Below are 20902 nucleotides of genomic sequence, written 5' to 3' on the forward strand. Positions count from 1 at the left end.
TCCTTCCTGGTCCTTCTTTCCTTCCTTCCTTTTTTCCCCTCCCCTCTGCCCCACCCCTCTTCCCTCCCTTCTCTCCCTCCCTCCCTCTTTCTTCTTTCCTTCCCTCCTTTCTTTCTACAAATACTTAGTGAATATTTACTACTTACATACTGGACATTGTATAAGGCACTGCAGAGTCAGAGAAGGAAATTTTATTCCCTTGGGGAATGCAAACAAGTAAGGAAATCAAGTGGAATTTAATAGGGGATCAAGTGGAAGTGTGTGTGCCAGGTTTTAAGGGCACAGAGAGTAGGGTCCTCTAGTTCATTATGGCAGAGAAGATGCTACTTTAACCGGCCTGGAAAAATCACCAGGGAAGCAGGTGGAAGAGGGAGCAAAGATGCACCAGGAAAGAGGAGCCTGGGCCTCGGGGCCGCTGGTGGCTTGTGAACTGATCACAGTGTGCCTGTGCAGGAGCAAGGGGCCGTGAGGTCCAAGAAACTGCCAGAAGCTTGTGCGTCCTGCTAAAGACATTAGATTCTATTCCAAACATGCTTTGGAATAGAATTTTACAAAGGATTTTACAAAGAATATTAGCCTTTTAAAAAGTCACTGAAGGGGCTTCCTGGGTGGCTCAGTGGTAAAGAATTTGCCTGCCAGTGCAGGAGACCCAGAAACGCAGGAGATGTGTGTTCAGTCCCTGGGTCAGGAAGATTCCCTGGAGGAGGAATAGGGAACCCACTCCAGTATTCTTGCCTGGAAAATTCCATGGGCAGAGGAATCTGGCGGGCTACAGTCCATGGGGTCACAGAGTCCAACCCGACTTAGCGACAAAGCATGCAGGCAAAGAGTCATTGAAACAAAGGAGTTAACATTTCAGGGCTGGAGTCAGATTGAGACCAGGGTGTTACTTGTGGTTCAGCTACTTGGGAACTGTGTGACCTTGGGCAAGTAACTTAACCTCTCTGCTTCAGTTTCTTCTTCATTAAAAAAAGAAAAGAAAAAACAACAACAGCAAAAACTACCTTCCTCGTAGGTTTTTTTTTCCTGATAGTTAAATAAATCACCACGTGTAATATTCTTAGCACAGTGCCTGGCCCTGAGAAAGCCCTCAAAACTGATAGCTACTTTTACTAGTACTCATATCCCCTCTGGCATTGTTACTACGACAATAACTGTTCTGAGAGTGGTGTGGAAGATGAGAAAAGCTGGAGGAAAGGAGATTTGTTAGAGGCCTCTGCAATAATCTAGGGAAGAATATTTGTTTTATCCAATACCCAAATGTCATTCAGAAGGGATTAAAAATGTAGAGTAAATGAAAAGATGGACAAGTAGAATTTAGTGACTGATTAGCTCAAAGAAACCAAGGAAAGAGTAAAAGATGACTGCAAGGTTTCAGGCTCAGGTGACTGTCGAATTCCGATACTATCTACACAAGGAAGCTCTTTCTCTTTCTACCCATTACTTCAAGTTTCTCAGGCCATTGCTCGCCTGACATCTTTGGATGGCCAGTTCCTTTTTCAGTTTCGTTCACTGGGTCAGTGGCTGTGCTGTGCAGGTCTGCCACTCTGTCTCTTTCTGGAATGCCTTGTCAAAATCATAATGAAGGCATATTTCAATTTAGAACCTTCAAATTTCTGAAGTCTTAAACTCCACTTAGAAATCGGTTTTGAATAAATCTTTCTATGCTTACGTCCTAAGTCACTTCAGTTGTGTCTGACTCTTTGTGACCCTGTGGACTGTAGCGTGCCAGGCTCTTCTGCCCATGGGATTCTCCAGGAAGAACACTGGGGTGGGTTGCCATGCCCTTCTCCAGGGTATCTTCCTGACTCCTGGGAACCCGCTTCTCTTACATCTCCTGCATTGACAGCCAGGTTCTTTACCCCTAGGACCACCTGGGAAGCCCATATAGCTCTCTAGTTGCTTCCAAATCTTATTTCATATTCTAGATCATATGTTTCATATTCTAGATATTCTAGATCACATAGCTATCTCTAGAAAGACTTTAACATCTATGCCTCTGTTTAGAAGCATTAATAGAATTCTATACTTTTTACAATTTACATTGTGTTTGGAACAAAATTTTATTGTGGCTTCTTAATATTATATACTCTTTATTTTCTCTTCTATTTTATATTGGAATTATATTTTTGGTCTCATATCACAAATAAAAAGGCAGTCAAACCCGGCTCGGCTTTTGGCTTTTCTCTTTCTGCCAAGTTAGAACTTCTGCTCTGACTCTGAAGGCTTCCCTGGTGGCCCAGTGGTAAAGGACCTACCTGCCAACGCAGGAGACACAGGTTCGATCCCTAGGTCAGGGAGATCCTCTGGAGTGGGAAATGGCAATCCACTCCAGTATTCTTGCCTGGAAAATTCCGTGGACAGCCAGCCTGATGGGCTACAGTCCATGTGGTTGCAAAGAGTCGGACACAATTGAACGACTAAGACACAAACACACATACAATCTGACTCTGGAGACAATTGGAGAAATCTGGAAGTATGACATGAGATCTTGTTTTAACCAAATGATCTGTCCATCATGAATGCCCGGTTTCAGTATAAGGAAATAGGAAGGGAGACTAAGGCCACAGTTCTTTTCTTTCTTTTCTTCTTCTTCTTTTTTCCTCTTTTCCTTGAGTTGAGTTATTCTGATTACTAAAAATGCTTTGCTGATTGACAAAAAACAGAAATTCTGAGTTTGGATGGGGTTCAGGGATCCAGTAACATTCAGAGAAATTGTTTTTAAGAGAGAAACTTTAAAATAAATGCCTTATACAAAAATAAGTGACACAGCCTAAACAAGTTGGCAGAGTTCTCTGCTAGTGAAAATGGCCTTGTGTTGATCTGTCTAAACTCTTTGCCTAGGTTTCTTGGGATCCAGGGCACCTACCTGTGAGACAGCTGTCTTGAACTAGGGGAAGTAGAACAAAACTCACTGCCTATTGGGATCTCTGTCCAAGATGTTGGCTTCCTTAGTGTCTGAGTTCCTGCCAATGAAGTTAGCAAGAACTAGTGCAGGCTTAGAGGTCAAAGTTGAACAGAAAGAGCCTCCACACCAGTTCGTATGCAACCCTTGTACTCTTTCTCTCCACTGGTCACCTAGTCTGTGTGTGTGTGTGTGTGCCCCCGTGTTTCATAAATAGTACACGAAGGATGGGAAATTATCTCTGTGGGAAAATGTAGTATTTTGGGTTCTCAGCATTTTAGTCATCTGCTCTTGTATTTTTCCAGACTGTGAACTTATTTTGATGCTATTAAAATCTATTCACAGTGATAAAAAAAAAAAAAGGTAGGGACTCAATGACTTTCCCAATTGCCCTTTTGTCTAGTAGCAAATACCCAAACACTTTAATTTTTCTTTCTATTTCCCTTAGTGGTGGCAAAACAATCCTACTCATCTTTATGAAAGGGCCAATCTCTGCCTTTATTTTCTTTTCTGGTAGCTCAGCAGGACAAAACAGTCCCTGGGCTAGCTTGTCTGTCCAGGAGTAAGGATTTTGGCAGCTGCTTCAAGAATTGGCTCCCTGGTGAGGGCGCTGGTCTCCCTTGGGTGTGGGAGAAGGGAGAGGTAGAGGCAACCAGAATCCCATTAAGGTCACAGGCACAAAGGAATCAGGAAGTAAGAAGAAATTATTACAGTCTGTTCATCGCTCAGGATGTTAAAGGCAATAGCCTGGGCTGGCTGGTTAGTCATTAGCAGAAAAGAAAGAGCAGTGAGGGTCAGGACTGGTCAAACCTCTGAGACGGACTTGAGGCTGGGAGAGAGCTGCTGGCAAAGGCAAGGCGTGGAGACAGACTTGCTTGGAGTTCACCTGTTTCTCTTGGTAACTTTTTCCTGGGCCAAGAACCAAGATGCCTCTTTTCTCTTCTCAGGCATTTGTTTAAATAAGGCGTTCTCAAATTTCTTTTTGTGGTGGGAATCCTGAGAAACCTTCCCACCGATCAGCCGCCCACTTTCTCCCTGGTTTTGCCCTGGGGCCACAGAAAGGGAGCCGGTGAGTCTCTGCGAGCAGGTTGGCCCGAAGCTGTGAACGGGGCTTTCTACACTCTCCCAGAGCCGGCAGGATTGGTGCTGTTTGCAAAGTTTCCGGGTGGAGGAAGAGAAAGTGGATCTGCACAGAGCGAGGGGAGAGGGAGAAGCCCCTCTCCCCCACTCTTCCCGGGGCCGCCATGGGTAACCTCTGCCTGAGGCTCCGGCCCTGCCTGGATCGTTGTCCCCACTGCTGGTCGTCCGAGGAGGCGGACAAGCCCGGGGTGATTCAGAACCCATGGGCTGACAGCCCTCCTGAGCCTCCCCGGCCGCTGGCTCCAGAGCCGGAGAGAAGCCAGGGCCAGTTCTTTGTGGCTCTATTTGATTACCAGGCTCGGACGGCTGAGGACCTGAGCTTCCACACGGGTGACAAGCTCCAAGTCCTGGACAAGTCCCACGAGGGCTGGTGGCTGGCCAGGCACTTGGAGAAACGGGCCGACAGCTCCGGCCAGCAGCTGCAGGGCTACATTCCTTCTAACTATGTGGCTGAAGACAGGAGCCTCCAGGCAGAGCCGTGAGTACAACACACGCTATTTCTCAACTCTCTGAGGGCGGGTAATGGGTTTTTCTTTCTTACCTAGCTGCAAACCCATTAATTTTCAAAGAGCTACTTAGAAAGTTATGAGGAAGTACTGGAAAAATCCTTCTAATTGAAACACAGCTCCCCTGAGAGGGGAGAGTGAAACTGGAAGGTAATTGTTGAAGTGACTTCCGTTACAGTGGTATACTCCACCTGTCCTAGGTACATTTTCATCAACGTAAACAAATGGTGTATTTAATACTCTCTCTTTTCTTTGGCTGTAAAAGCAGTCCGGGCTTCCCTGATGGCTCAGATGATAAAGAATATGCCTGCAACAATGCAGGAGACCCGGGTTTGAACCCTGGTTGGGGAAGATCCCCTGGAGAAGAGGATGGCAACCCACTTCAGTATTCTTGCCTGGAAAACCCCATGGACAGAGGAGCCTAGCAGGCTCATGGGGTCACAAAAGAGTCGGATACGACTGAGTGAGCACAAAAGAAGTCATGCCACACATTAACATAGAACTGTGTTTCTTTAGCAGGTGTATCACAGGTCTTCCTTAAACCACACTTGCAAACCTAAAGTCCAGCTCTCTCTTTTTCTAAACTTTTGAAGCATCAGCTCCAGTCCTGATAGACACACAAAGCCTAACTAACGAATTAATAGAAGGTCACATTTAGAAGATGTCACTTTTTCCTAGTAAAATCATGACTGGATATTCTTCTTTGAATCCCATTTGGTTTTTATTATAATTAGAAATTAGCCAGCTACAGATGTTCAAGAGGTTTTAAAAAGGAAAATAATGACGGTATTTCTCCAGAGAAGGGGATAGTCTTTACCCTGATATTTGAATAAATCCTATGACTTATAGTGGAACCAAGGAAGAAAATTTTATGTACTTAGGCACTTATCCATCCATCTGTGCACCTATCCGTCCATCCATGCAAGTGGCAGGTGGAGCAGTGGCATGGGGAGTTGGGGGGAGGGCAAGGTTATGCTAGTGCTGGTTTGAATAGAAAATAGATAGAGCAAGGTCTTGACAACGGATACTTGGGGTGTGGTGAGTTGAGAAGCAGGCTCTGACTGTTACTTGCCGAAACTGTTTCCACCTCGTTCCAATGAAACCCAAGACTGGGAATGTTTCTCAGGACTCATTTTATAGAGTGGATTCTTTGTAGAGGAATCTCTGGGGACTCACTTATTTTCTTATGTGTTTTCTCTTTTGACATGAACTGCAGCATTTTTTACTGGCCTGGGGAAAAATATTGTAGGAAGAGCTATGGTGCATTGTTGCTGCTTTCCAAACTCAAATTCAAATACAGAAGAGAGTTAGGGGACTTTGAGATTTTTTTCCAACATCAGGGGTCTATGAATGTTAAGAAGCACCTTATTTTAAACCTAAATAGAAATGAATTGAAATCTAGACTTCTGACAAATGGAATTGATCTGTTCTCAGATAAGAAAATCACCTATATGAACATTTATTTCTGTGATAATCTATATGAAATGTCTTTATTCATTGAATGCTTAGTTATATGCATTTATAATATGATTTTTTCTACTACATGATTTCCATGTAAGATATGGTATTATATATGTTTTATATTCAGTGTAACATAATATTAATGCTAGTGCTTTGAACTCATAATATACTAGTGTTGAATATATTCAATTCATTTAACTGCTTAGGACTCCGTTTCCTAATCTGTAAGTTCTCTGGGGTCTCCTAGACCTCTAGATTTCTCTGTTATATAGGGACGTCATGACCTCTTTTGTTTCAAATGTAGTGGTTCAACTACATTCATACTTGACAGAACAATAAATGCTGAAGACAGCAAGTGAATTGAAATAAGCGTTTCAAAAGCAATAATGTTTTGGGTAACAGGATCAAACACAGCACCCTTACTTCTTTAGATTCATTTTGCCTAACAAAGTAAGACAGTTACATTATCGTGGCTATTTTTTGATTCTCAGGGGTTGTCTGTGGCCAAGAATACTTTTTTCCCTCTGTACATAACTCCTGACCTTTCCTCTTGGAATTAGTTCTCAGCAGTGTTCCCATGTGTCACTACCATCCTGTATCTTTGTGGTAGGTTTTTCTTGGGATCTTCACATCCACCGGCATAAAAAGGTGATGCCCAAGAATAGAGACGCAGATGTAGAGAATGAAGCTGTGGACACAGGGGCAGAAAGAGGGTGGGGCAAACTGAGAGAGTAACATTGACATATATACCCTACCCCGTGTAAAGTAGAAAGCTAGCGGGCAGCTGCTGTGTAGGCAGGGAGTTCAGCTTGGTGCTCTGTGATGACCTAGAGGGGTGGGATGAGAGTGGGTGTGTGGGAGGGAGGCCGGAGAGGGAGGAGACATGTGTACGCATATAGCTGATTCACATTGCCATATAGCAGAAACTAACACAACATTGCAATGCGATTATACTCCAGTTAGAAAATAATTAAAAATAAAAAATGTTTGATGCTCACATACTGCTCTCAGGCCTCCTGGTAAGCATGAGCCACTTGTTTCCTTTCAAGTGTACACCATGACTTTTCCCTGTGAACCCAGGTTGCTAATGAGGTTCTTGCAACCAAACGGCTAAATTGCTTCAGTGCTTTTTTTGCAGGTGGCTGTAGCCTCTAGAATTTCACCCCATTTCAAGTAGAAGCAATTTTAACTTAGTCTTCTAAGTGAAAGTATCCAAGTGATCCACAGTGCCTTAATACCCGGGGAATTATTTTTTTTTTAAAAGAAGCTTCTTTTAATAACTTTCTTATGTGAGTTTTTAAATTTCTATTACTTATGAATAAATAAACTTCCTCTTTTTCCTTATGAATTCTATGAAAGTTAATGTTTATTTTACAAGGAGCTCAGTATATAGTATTAAGTAAAGATTATTATCTTCACATGTGTGGGATGAGTGGCAGTGGGAAATCAATGAAAGTCATCATCCAGTTCCTTATTAGACTAGTTTAGTGCAATGCATTTTAGTATCTATTGTTAATGTCTTTATCCTTGACTTGCATTAATAAGAAAACAGTGGAAATACTTTTGGAGTAATTAGTAGCAGGGCATGTCAGTTAAGTTTCAGTGTTGGTTTGTTCCTTTGTTTCTTTTAATGTTAGGAAATAAAGATGTTAGAAAAAGAACTAGACTATTATTAAAAGACAAACTAATATAATAATTGATTACTCAATTCCACCTAGAAATGCTTTACCTTTTCTGAATACTTTACATTAGATGATATAATAAGTTCATTCTTAATGATTTATTTTGTTTCTAGGAAGAATCACTGTTTTATCTTCAATTTTAATTCCTAGATCCTTTCATAGATGAGTGTTTTTCTTCCACATCTTCAACATGGAATCCCTCAAAAATCTTACTCTTAGGCTCTGATTACTCGGAACTCACTGCACCCTTTTAAAATTCGATGTTCTTGGAGATATAGGTTAAGTTCTCCCAGAAAAGAATGTTATGGAAATTACCTATGAATCTTGGAGCCAAGAACAATGGCTTTAAATTCTATTGCGAAAAAAATTCAAGTGATGAAATAGATTGATGAAAAGCAAAAAGATCAGTAACTGTATAATTTCCACAAAGCATCATTCATCTATGAAGGGTTTAAAAGTTGCTTCCATAATTGTTTCTGTGCTTTTGGAGGTTCCCACCTTTGATGTTAAACTGGACTGGACTCACAAGTACTTTGTGAAAAGATTTTCCTACTCTTATTGCCATGTAAAGGTAGATTGGGCTTCCTTCATGGCTCAGTGGTAAAGAATCTTCCTGCAATGCAGGAGATGGGTTCAATTCCTGGGTTGGAAAGATTCCCTGGAGAAGGAAATGGCAACCTACACCAGTATTCTTGCCTGGGAAACCCCATGGGCAGAGGTGCCTGGTGGGCTACAGTCCATGTGGTTGCAAAAGAGTTGGACATCGACTTAAGGACTAAACAATAACAACAAAAGGTATATTGTTTACAATTCCTCTCCTATTCACCATGATGTAGATGGCCTTGAAAAAGAGCACAAGAAGAAATATTTGTAACTTGTAAATTTATTGTTAGTTTATGCTTGTCAGATAAAAGTGTTAGAATTTTATGAAGTTTTAAGATAATAGAATTTCTATTTGTTTAAGGAATATTTTTCTAATCATGCTCCTCTTTAATGTGTCAGACTAAAATTCTGTCAAGATTTTATCTAACGTAAAGTCATTGCTACTGTCTGGCTTGAAGAAAGTAGCATGGGGAAATAAACTAGTATATGCTCAGAAAGAGAATTCTCTTACACCACTATCTAAAAATACAATTGCAACTTTACCACTTGGTTATTTGAGTACTGTTGAATTTAATAATAATTATCCAATATAAGTTGTACACAATGTTCCTAGTTGTTTTCAGCTTAGATGTCAGTAGATGTCTTTCTCTGCTAGGATATGAAGCCTGCATTTGAATCTTAAAGAGAGAGGAACAATGTGTTTTAAAAATTATTTACCATCAATCAATCAATCAATAAATAAAAAGGCATCAGGATATTCACAAATCAATCTAGCATATCTACTTTGAGTAGTTGAAATCATTAGAAAATCACCGATGGGTAAGCAGTCACATAAATATTCTTAATCCACACCATTTCTTTCTTTTTCTTTGTTCTAGTTTTCAGGGAAGACTAAATGCATATAGGTAGAATTGGAAAATAACATATTTTCAATTTCTCTCCTTGAAGACAAAGTATTCTTAGATCTATAGTTTAAAAAACTATGTTTATTTTTATATAAAAGTAAAATGCATTATAAGAATACATGTGGCTATTTATCAAATTAAATGTTTTGGATAATCCCAAGATAAGAATTTTCAGACAAACAATTTAAATCAATAAAAGCATACTTCTATGCTGAGATTAACTGGAAAACTCTGTAATTAAATGACTGCATTTCTTATAAAATTATGATGTAATCTTATTTCTTTATCCTTTAATATAAAATAACAGTGTGATAAATTTATTGCTCAAATACTTTGTAAAAATTAAGACCCAGCAAAGCCAGAAATAAATGAATAAAATTTAAATAAAAGAAGTAAAATAAGTACTTTTAAGATTTATTAAAAAAATGGGGAGGGGGGTTCAGGATGGGGAACACATGTAAATCCATGGCTGACTCATGTCAATGTATGGCAAAAACCACTACAATATTGTAAAGTAATTAGCCTCCAACTAATAAAAATAAACGGAAAAAAAATTACATTTCAGGTATAGTGTTACATGGTTTTTCATATTAATATAATTGTACTACATTTATGTTTATATAACTGTGTTTATGTCCATTATTTAATGCATTATATGTATTTTTTCATCATTTTTAAGAAAAATGATAATTAACTGCTACATTAAATACATTTTATAAGAACAATGGCAAAATTACAGAAATGAGGAAAAGAGAAATCAGCAGAATTTCATTAAAATCAGAGTAAAAGTATAAGTGTAATTAATAACAGTTTAAAATAGTTGATTAATAGCAGTAAAACTTGATTACATGCATCTCAAAATATTATTCCTTTGAGAAGCAATGAAGTACCATAGTATGGAATTATTAAAATAAGTCAGAAGTCAGTCATTTAATTGGTAAACTTTATTTGGAAGTTTCAGCTGCAACATGCCATTCAGAACCACTCGCTCTTAATAAAAGTATGGGTTATTTTTTCCTTTTCAGATTTTCAACAAATTTTTAGTGAGGGAAAACATCATATGTACATGGAATATTAATAACTCATAAACTACTGTGCTTCAGTCCTAAAGATTAGAACTTAAATTCCAGCTTGATTGAATTCATTCTTTGAGAAAAGAGGAAAGATTCTATTGGTTTGGTTTTTTTTTCAAATTGGTTTGATTTTGTTCAAGCGAATTTATTTAAAGGTTTGGTTTGTCTCTGTAGATAGATCCTAGTATTACTTTTTCAAGTATTTCACAAAACTGACATAAAAGTAGACACAACCTTCTATATAGTAAAGTAGGACTATTAAGCAACCACTGTGTCCTATGGACTAGGTCCTGAGGCTTCCCAAAGAGAAACAAACAAGACTTTGCCTCAATTAAGTGTCTGATTTTCAGCTCAGAAAACTTTGTATTTCGCAACTGCCTATACCACAGTGAGAATCTATACAGTAAATAAAAATCAGAGACATTTTTTAGTTCTTCTGTTGGATATTTTAATTTGGTCCAAATGTTAATGGTATAGAATTTTGATTGAGGTATAATGCTGGTTGCCCTTTTTGATCTGGCCTGTGGTGTGCTTAAAAACCAGGCTATGGGTCCCAAAGATCTGAATTTGAATCTGGCTCTGTCATGACTTTGAGTGACTTGCAGTAAATAGGAATAAAAATGACCCCTATCTCATTGGATCAACATGTGACATAAATTAATTAGGTGGTTGTGCAGAAAGCACGCACCATAGAGAACCTGACACATAGTCAGGGCTTAAGAAATGTTATCTGTTATTTAGCTGGTCAGCTCTTTCTTTACCTCTGCCTAAATGGATAAGGAAATGGCAACCCACTCCAGTATTCTTGCCTGGAGAATCCCATGGACAGAGGAGCCTGGTGGGCTACAGCCCACGGGGTTGCAAAGAGTCGGACACAACTGAGTGACTACACTTTCAAATGGATAACACTTTGCACACCCCACTCCAGCCTCAACTCACAATATTCTTTCCCTATAGCAGCATTCACATGTTGAGCATTTTTCCATCTTTCTTCCATACACCCTTTTCCCTGGGGTCTTTAGCTTCCTGTGTGTGCCTGCTCAGTCGCTCAGTCGTGTCCGACTCTTTGTGACCCCATGGACTGTGGCCTGTCAGGCTCCTCTGTCCATGGGATTTTCCAGCCAAGAGTACTGGAGTGGGTTGCCATTTCCTTCTGCAGGGAATCTTCCCGACCTATGGATTGAACCTGTGTCTTTTGCATCTTCTGCCTTCTTTACCCCTGCGCCACCTGGGACACCCCAGGAGTGGGTTATTGCGCTTGCAAACTCTCCCTCTTTTTTTGCCCTGACCAATTCTCATTCATCCCTCAGGTCTTACCTTGTTTGTTCCTCTCTCCCTGAAGGCTTTCCTGACTTTCTAGAAGACATCAGGTCTTCCTGCTCAGAGCCTTTAGTATCAGCTTTCATTATTCTCATTCTTTTCTCTAAGACTCTAAGCTCTGTTTGTGGGAGGTGGGGAGATGAGCTATTGCCTTGGGCTCTGAAACTTTGTGTAGTGCCTGTGCATAATAAACACTCATAAATGTTGGTTGAGTAAATGAATAATTAAATGGTGATTGCTTATCTGTAAATCTCAGGTCTTCTATTGAAATAAGAAGCAGCTGTCTTATGGAAATAAGAACCACCTCTTCGACTTTTTCTGCCTGAGTTCCTTTTTTTTAACCTACCAAGAAAATCTACTGAGTTTCCTCATTTGAGGGATAGACCATTTTGCATTTTTTTCTCAATGAATTGTCCATGCCTCAATTTCTGGTTATAGTCATAATAGCATAATTTCCAGGCTCCTAGAAATTAGTGGCTTCATTCGGTCCCTAAGGGAAAAATATTTAGGGGGTTATAGACTGATTTGAATATTCTATGTAATGTAGAATGAATACCAAGCCAGGAACTGATTGTGAATTTCACTGAAGTGATATCTAAAAATAGCATATACACATACCTAAACTATATTGTGGTTAATTTAAAGTAAAGGAATCACTGGCCTGAGCTTTTAATGGATGGAAAACCAAAACCCAATTTACAAAATTAATGTTGTGGGACCAGAGTTATAATTTCAGTTTTTATGCTGAACATATACAACCTCAAATTATTATGTGTATGAAATATTTTTCAGTTTGTGCATGCTGAAAGTTTGACTTTTTTTTTTTTTACTGAATATTAGGATTGTCACTATTACCTTCTAAAACATTACCAAACAAAATAATTACATGTTTTTTTACCAGCTTTCTTACCAATTAGCTGTTAATTTCTCTGCAGCATTCTCTCATTCTCAGTTCTTAGCACATCATAGCACTGGAAGGACTTTCTGGGGAAGGTAGTTGTGCAGATTAATTTCAGCTTCAATAATATTTCAGACCTCCTAAGGCTCTTTTCCTGAAGACTGCAACTTTAGCAGTTAGTCTATGTGAATGTTTCTTTGAAGATGAACATAACAGAAGAATTTTTCTAAAATGCATAGATGCAAATGTAGAACATGTGATCTGTATTACCCAACTTATTGCTCATTGGGCTAATTTCAGATACTATAATAAACTACCCTTGTGTAATACCTTTGTCATGTCATTTTTTTTCCCACAAAGTTTTTCAGTTATATATTTTTTTTATTTAAAAACTGAACTAATTTTAGTGTTAGCCTTTAATTTTTTTTATGTTTTCTTTTTTACTCATATGACATTATTTTATACAGCCTTTAAATTCAGAATAAATTTCTCAATTAGAGTTTTTATCCATTACTTTTGTGCCTTCTTAAGGGTAAAGTGAAAATACAATTCAAGAAATATTATTGCTGAGAACTTTTGAACTTTATGAAAAGTGAAAGTGTTAGTTACTCAGTTATATCTGACTCTGCGACTCATAGACTGTAGACTGCCAGGATCCTCCGTCCATGGAATTTTCCAGGCAAGAATACTGGAGTGGGTAGTCATTCCCTTCTCCAGGGGCTCCTCCTGACCCAGGGATGGAACCTGGGTCTCCTCCATGGCAGGCGGATTTTTTTTTTTTTTTAACCACTGAGCCACTAGGGAAACCCTTGAACTTTATATTAGGTTTCTAATATGAAGAGCTTTTAGAATCTTACTTTAAAGTAAATCTTTCCACAAACACAAATGTTGCATAACACACGGCAGTTGATTTGGATTATTCAGAAAAATCCTATATGTGTGCTCATTTGTTTAGACGTGTTGGACTTTTTATGACTCCGTAGACTATAGCCCACCAGGCTCCTCTGTCCATGGAATTCTTCAGGCAAGAATACTGGAGTGGATTGCCATTTCCATCTCCAGGGGATCTTCCCAACCCAGGGATCGAAACCAGTCTCTGTGTCTCCTGCACTGAAAGGTGGATTCTTTACCACTAATGTCACCTGGGAAGCCTATATAGTTCCAGTGAAAGGCCAGTAATTCGATAGACTAAAGTCACCCCAGTATCACATATATCTTTTAGCCATTTCTGAAAATTAGTTACAACATACCAAGATTCCTATAAGGGACACTATTGCAAGCTCCAGAATTGTGCTCCTTGCAAAGTCGCTGCCAGAATGTCGTCTCTGGAGGTGCCTGTATTATTTCTGTGAAGTTGGACTCAGGATACTTTCTGCATATCTTTTCAGCATTTTTAGTCACTGAAGAAGATAGAGTCTACCAGATCCATGTATCCATTCAATACGCTTTTTGTGTATATTTACCATGTTAAAAGCACTGTTTTTTGAACAATGGGAGATAACAAAATGAATAAGACAGTGCTTTTTCTCCAGATAATTTTACAGTTTCTGGAGGTAAGACTATTAAACCAAGAATGTATGTCAATGCCTATTAGACAAAGACTACCAAGAACACACCTTTAGTAGTTTATTATTCATTACAAGGAAAGAGACAGCACCCCATGGACAACAGTGGAGCATCTCAGTAGGAGTATTAGAACACACGAGAGGATTTGGGGCAGTGACTTTGGGGAGATTTTAGGAAGCAAGACTCCTCTGGATGGATTGCTGTCAGGCAGCAGGGTAACTGTATGGTTTTGTATCTTAATTAATCTTATTGAGAAAGAGGGAAGACTAGATCAAGATTAAAGTTATGGTTGGTAAAGAAATAGCAGTCATTTATGTTAACCAAAATAGGTGGATGCTTGGTCATTTTTGTGCTTGGACAATGTCCATTTTTTTGGTGAGTGTTCAGATATGATTAAGAGTGAGCTGATCTTGTTTTTGTCTTGATCCGTCATGGTCACAGAGTGGCCTTGTGTGCTGTTGGTGTTCTGTGAGGTTGTTTATGTTCAACAGGAGAACTCCCAGGCCTAGTCTGAAGTGCCAGGCAAACTCTTGGGTGCCAGAGCTGCTTTTCTCTCTCAGCCAGCATAGGACAGATGCTGATAAATGTCATAGAGTAGCACAACTGTCTGTCATATAGCTTGCACTTAAAAATAGTGTTTTAAAGGATGTTGAAGAAACAAATACATGGATGAATATGTGCAGAGGTAGAAGAGATACATTCTGGTTTGGGGAAAATCTCACCTTTCTTTCAGGGTTCTGCTCTCATGACCCCTTTCCAAGAGCCTTTTTCTAACCTTTATAAAAATAATTCATAGTTTGTTTTCCCCATAATTTTGTATATCTTGTTAGTAGAACAGTAATAAATAATGTGCACGCTAGGTCTCTTCAGTTGTGTCCAACTCTTTGTGACCCTATGGACTATAGTTCCCACACACTTTTCTGTCCTTGGGATTCTCCAGGCAAGAATAACGAAGTGGGTTGCCGTGCCCTCCTCCAGAATAATAAAAAATAACTGGTATTTATTGAGACTTTATCATTATGCTATTCAAAAAAATACAAAATAATTGCACTTGTATTACCTTATATATTACAACCTGCTGAGGTAGCTACTTTCCCTGATGGCTCAGAAGGTAAAGAATCTGCTGCAATGCAGGAGACCTGAGTTTGAGCCCTGGGTCAGAAAGATCCCCTGGAGAAGGGAATGGCAAACCACTCCAGTATTCCTGCCTGGAGAATTCCATGGACAGAGGAGGCCGGCCAGCTATAGTCCATGGCATCGTAAAGAATCGGACATGACTGAGTGAATAGCAATACACTTTACAGATGAGGAAATTGAAGCTAAGAGAATTTAAGCAAATTGCTCAAAGCTACACAGCTGATAAATGATGAAACTGAGATTTGCCTGCCTCCATCCTGCCTCTGGAGTCTCTGCTTTTATCATATGATGGCTAGTTGCATAACTTCCGTCTTTCATATGAGACTGTGAAGTCTTAGAGGGCAGGATACCTACATTTCCTGCATCATGACTGGAAAACTGTTTAAGACAATGTCTGTGCTCCAGCCAATTTGTAATCCCAGGAGGTGAGACTCTCTATTGTGTCCTGAAGTTGCAAATTCCCTGTAGTAGAAGCATTGTCTGATTTAATTTTACTCAATGCTTATCCATGAGACAATTCAGTACAAATTGTTGAACATGGGGGAAGGGAAGTAAAAGTATATCCAGGGAATGGGAAGTTGTGTAATTTAACTGAAGTATTTATGGAGAGAGCTATGAGAAATAAATCTGAAGAAAGAGGTTGGCACAAGGTTTTGGAAAAGACCATGTATGCCAGGTTAAAGAGTTTGGGTTTTGTTTGATAAGAAACAGATGGATAGTCATGCTTTGAAAAGACAGTGATGATGTGGAAATAAAATGGAGAAGAGAGTGGCTAGGTGGTGATAGAGAAGCTGTACCCAATGTCTCCAGCATGAGTTTATCAGGGTTTAATTTCTAATTGTGGTACTGTTAAAAAAGGAAGAGTAGGAATATAGCAATTTCATGAATGAAAAATCAAGAGGACTTAGGGGAAGAGAAATAATTAACATTTTTAAGTATCTTTGATGTGCTGAACACACAAAACTGTATACATGAGCTAATTTAATCTTTGTAATAGTCCTGCAAGGCAAGTTTTCTTATCACTGCTTTTAGGACAAGAAAACTGAAACTCAGATTCAAATAAATGCAAGATAAAATAAATGCAAAATATCTGGTAAATACTAGAGGCAAAACTAATTAGATGTAGAAGAAGAAAAAGAGAGGATTTAAAAATATATTTTTTGAGACCACGTGAAATATTAAGAGAAATATACATTTCATAAAGTCCTCTTTTTATTGGGGGCATGGTTGAAACAGAAAAAAAGACAATACGTTCACTTTTAAGAATGTCGAATGTGAAGTACTGAGTCATCTCAGTGGAAATGTCCAGGAGAAATGCAAAAATACAAAAATATGGGCAAAAAGAGGTCTATCTTATAAAGATAGATTTTTGAAGGCATTCACTCTGAGGTGTTATAGGTGTTACAGGGATATGAGAACTGCAGGGCATTGTAGATTTCAGAACTATAGTGTGAGAGGCTAAGAAACAGGAGAAGGAGTCAAAGATTAACTCTTTAGAAATGCCCATAGTTTAGGTGTGTAGACGTGGTGAGTAGATTGTAATAATAACTCTGTTGTTCACACCTCCTTGTTACATACTCTTGGGTAATCTCCTCCCATACAGACTCTCAGTTGGCCAAGAAACTTGCTTTGTCCAGTGGAACAATTATAAACATGACAAAAATAGAGATCGAAAAGGGCTTACATGTTGGGGCTTGCTTTTTTATTGTCCTTGGAGTTCTGCAACTACTATGAAAAAGCTCAAGCAACCTCCTGGAAGATGGAAGATTATGTGAAGAGAGGCCCTGTTTGTCCCAGGTGACTCACAAGCTGAGTGGAGACTCATGATCAAGCCCAGCTAAGATCAGCTGAACTCACTCCAAATTGCTCACTTTTAGATTCCTGAGTTAACCAAATATAGTCAGCTCTTCATATCTGTAGGTTCTATATCTGTGTATTGGGATCGCAAAGAGTTGGACACGACTGAGCGACTGAACTGAACTGATTCAACTAAATATGATAGAAAATATTTGGAAAAAAATTTCCAAAAAATGAAACTTGAATTGTCACATGTTGGCAACAGTTACATAGCATTTATGTTGTATTAGGTATTATAAACAATTCAGAGATGATTTAAAGTATCTCTAAAGGATATGTGTAGATTGTATGCAAATAATATATGATTTTATAAATATAGGGGACTTGAGCATCCACAGATATTGGTATTCTGGAACCAACCCCCTCTGATAAGGAGGGAAGACTAGCTATTAGAAAGCAAAACCTAACTAATGTAGGGAAGAAGAGCTCCTGAAGAAAACAGTGAAGAATTAAAGAAGAAGAAAGACAAACGGCATCTTATCAAAATGGAGTGTCAAGAGGGAAGTTTTGGGTCAAATGCTTAACAAAGGTCAGAGTAATGAGGAAGAGGTAAAGACCATTAGATTTACTGGAAGATTACTGGTGACACTAAAAAGCAGTTTTATCATGTAATTATGGATGATATCATGCACTGAAGAGTGTAGGTGAGTTATAACAAGGAACTTCATGCTCTGACTGGGACTCTGCACTGGGAGGTGTAGGCTGGGTTGAGCCATAGTTTTGTATGATAGGGCTCTACTCACTGGACTTGGGTCCATCCTGAGAATCAGAGCTGAGGAAAGACAAAATCAAAACAGGCAGTGGAACTTAGCTGCCTCCATCTCTGAGCAGAGTATGCAGGGTCTTAAGGACTATGTCTTGTTGGGATTTTCCAAAAGTGTCACCTTCTTTAGGGCATCAGAGTTGGTAGCTTTGCAACATCCTTCGGTGGGTTAGGTATTTGGATTTGGAAGTTAAGGCAGAATGAGGATAAATAAAGGGTTCAGCTTTAGTGCAGTTTGGGCTTCCCAAAATTGTTGGAAAAATAAAAAAATTTTCTCTTGGGTGCTATAGTCTCAAGTTTTAGGGTCATGTGGAAAGACTAAGCGTAGTTCAAGGTCTTAAAGTAGAAGCAGCAAATATGTAAATAACTTTTAAAGAAGTTTGTCTGTGAAGGAAAAGAAACATATAGGAAAATACAGATGGTCCCTAACTTTCAATGATTTGACTTACGATTTTTCAACTTTATGATGGTGTGAAACCAATCTGCATTCAGCAGAAATCATAATTTGAATTTTGAATTTTGACCTTTTCCTGGGCTAGTGTTACAGGGTCCTATGCTCACTCATGATATTGGACTGTGGCAGTGAGCCTTGGTTCCCAGTCAGCCATGCGATGGTGAGTTTTTAAACAATCCGTACTCTTAAAATCATCCTGTACCCATACTCCCATCCTGTTTTTCACTTTCAGTATATTATTCAATAAATTACATGAGATATTCATCACTATATTATAGAATAGCCTTAGATGGTTTTGCTCAACTGTAGGCTGATGTAAGTGTTGTGTAAGCATAGCACATAAAATGTAGGCTATGCTAAGCTATGATGTTCAGAAGGTTAAGTATAATGAATGAATTTTTGACTTACAATATTTTCAACTTATGATAAGTTTATTGGGACATAACCTCCATCCTAAGTCTAGGAAGATCTGTATATTAAATAGGCTTGATGATCAAAACTTACTTGGAAATACTTAGTCACTTTAAAAGTTCTTTGAAAATACTTCATACTTTATTATATATCTTTATCTACATTTTTAATCCTTCTTTTTTATGGTGTAGTTGTAGTACTATTTTACAAAATAAAAAGAATGAACTCAGATACACCTGTTGCAGAATAAAAAAACAATATGTAGTCCTCCTTTGAATAAAAAGACTAGGTAGTCCTCTTTGCATTTTCTTAGAAGACAAATAGGGAGTCCGTTAGGTAAGCCCTGATTGTCTTCTATTATATACTATAGTTATAGGATACTCCTGGTTTAACTTCAGGGTATTATCATAGAGAGAATAGAATAATATTTCAGATAAAAAGAGTACACTGGGAAGACCCAGAGGAATCAGGTGGAGAGGGAGGTGGGAGGGGGGATCGGGATAGGGAATGCGTGTAACTCTATGGCTGATTCATATCAATGTATGACAAAACCCACTGAAATGTTGTGAAGTAATTAGCCTCCAACTAATAAAAAAGAAAAAAAAAAAAGAAAAAAAAAAGAGTACAAAAGTGATTCAGTTTCTTGTATCTGTGTTATGCAATAGTTTATAGGCACATATTAGTTTTGATGCTGAATCACTCTGAACTCTGTACTATCTCTTATCAAAAACTTTACTTTAATAAGCAGTAGTTAAGAAAAATGGAAAGTCATGATATTGATTTTGTAGGTCCTGGTAAAACGGTAGAAAGTGAAATAGTTACATGAGAATTAATGGACATCAAAGGATCTCAATAGATGATTTTTCTCTTATGATAGTTTTGGTGCTTAGTGAAACCACTGATAACTTTTAAAGCATCATGGTCCACTTTATGAAAAATTTAATATTATAAAATATTCCAGTTTACCAATGGCTTTTAAAAAGTTCTATTTAAAAAACACATTTTATAAATACAAAAGAATGTGTGAAACTTAGGGTAAGGTTTAAAGAATGATGAATAATGAACATCCATTTAACTAGATAGCTCATGACCTTGACTGTTACTAACAAATAATCTGTGAGTTCTTCCCCTCCCCCTTCTCCATGGTAAATTTAACCTTTTCCTAGGAAATGTAGATAGCAATTCAATTTCTAATAGTGAAAGACTGGCATCAATCCAAATGTCCATTATAAGAGAGGGGTAAACTGTGGTTTGTTTATCCAATGAAATATTATACATTAGTGAAAATGATGAATTGAGTGGCATGCAACAACATGGGTATGTTTTCAAAGTATAATGTTGAGTGGAAAGAAAATTTTAAGAGATTGCATATAATATGATTCTCTTTTCTGAAGTCTACAAATAAAACCAAATAATATATTGTTTGGGCATATATGTTAGTAAACTAAAATAAGGTAAGGGAATGACAAACAGCTGTTGGATTTGTTTATCTGAGTCTTGTAGATTCTATGTTTCTGTTGAGCATTTAAAGAAATGAGTAGAAGAGTGATTTTCATGCATCAATCAGGAAAATTAAAAGTAACAGATATGCTGGCCAAAAGGTCAAATGTAGATATTGTGATTAATTTTATATTGTTCATGACTTTACCTTTCTCACAATATGGTGTTCACTGACTTATTCTTTAATATTGTCCTCCTAACATAAGAAAGACCTAAAATAGAGCTTTTGCAATTACCGTTGTCATTATCCACTATGACTTTTAAGATACTCCTCCAAATTTCGGTGACAATAATTCTTAACCTACAGACTGTGGACTCCTAAAGGTTCCAGAGAGGGGCCTGAGAGAGTTCATGAGCCCTCTGAAATGGCAGATAAAATTTGTGTGATATATATTCGTGCATTTTTTAGGATAAGGTGTTATAGTTTTATCATGTTCTAAAAGGAATCATGTTTTAAAAATATAAGAACCTGCCATTAAATTAGCACACATAGTTTGTTTCTCTTGAGAAATTGATTTACTTCCTTATAGCAGATAGTAAATTCTTAATTTATTACACATCACATTTTTATTCTTAGCTACGAGGAAGCTCAGAGTCCAGTTAAATGTGTGTTCATAACAACTGGATTTGACCTTAAGTCTAGCTTATTTTCTTCCTTCTCTGTCTTTCTGTTTTTGAATTCTTTTTGTATTTCTACCCTCAAGAACATATATTGAGTTTT

General features: G+C 38.2%; 1 protein-coding gene across 1 annotated transcript in view; it reads left to right on the forward strand.

Moving 5' to 3' along the window:
* The first annotated feature begins 3538 nt into the window (after nucleotides 1-3538).
* FRK (fyn related Src family tyrosine kinase) overlaps nucleotides 3539-20902 on the forward strand; it is a 97714-nt gene continuing 80350 nt past the window's right edge. The window contains exon 1 of the mRNA XM_043890477.1: nucleotides 3539-4523. Coding sequence (XP_043746412.1) covers nucleotides 4150-4523 — 374 coding nt within the window. The 5' untranslated portion in view covers nucleotides 3539-4149. The remainder of the gene's footprint in view (nucleotides 4524-20902) is intronic.

The sequence above is a fragment of the Cervus elaphus genome, chromosome 28, assembly GCF_910594005.1.
Source record: "Cervus elaphus chromosome 28, mCerEla1.1, whole genome shotgun sequence".
Classification (NCBI taxonomy): domain Eukaryota; kingdom Metazoa; phylum Chordata; class Mammalia; order Artiodactyla; family Cervidae; genus Cervus; species Cervus elaphus.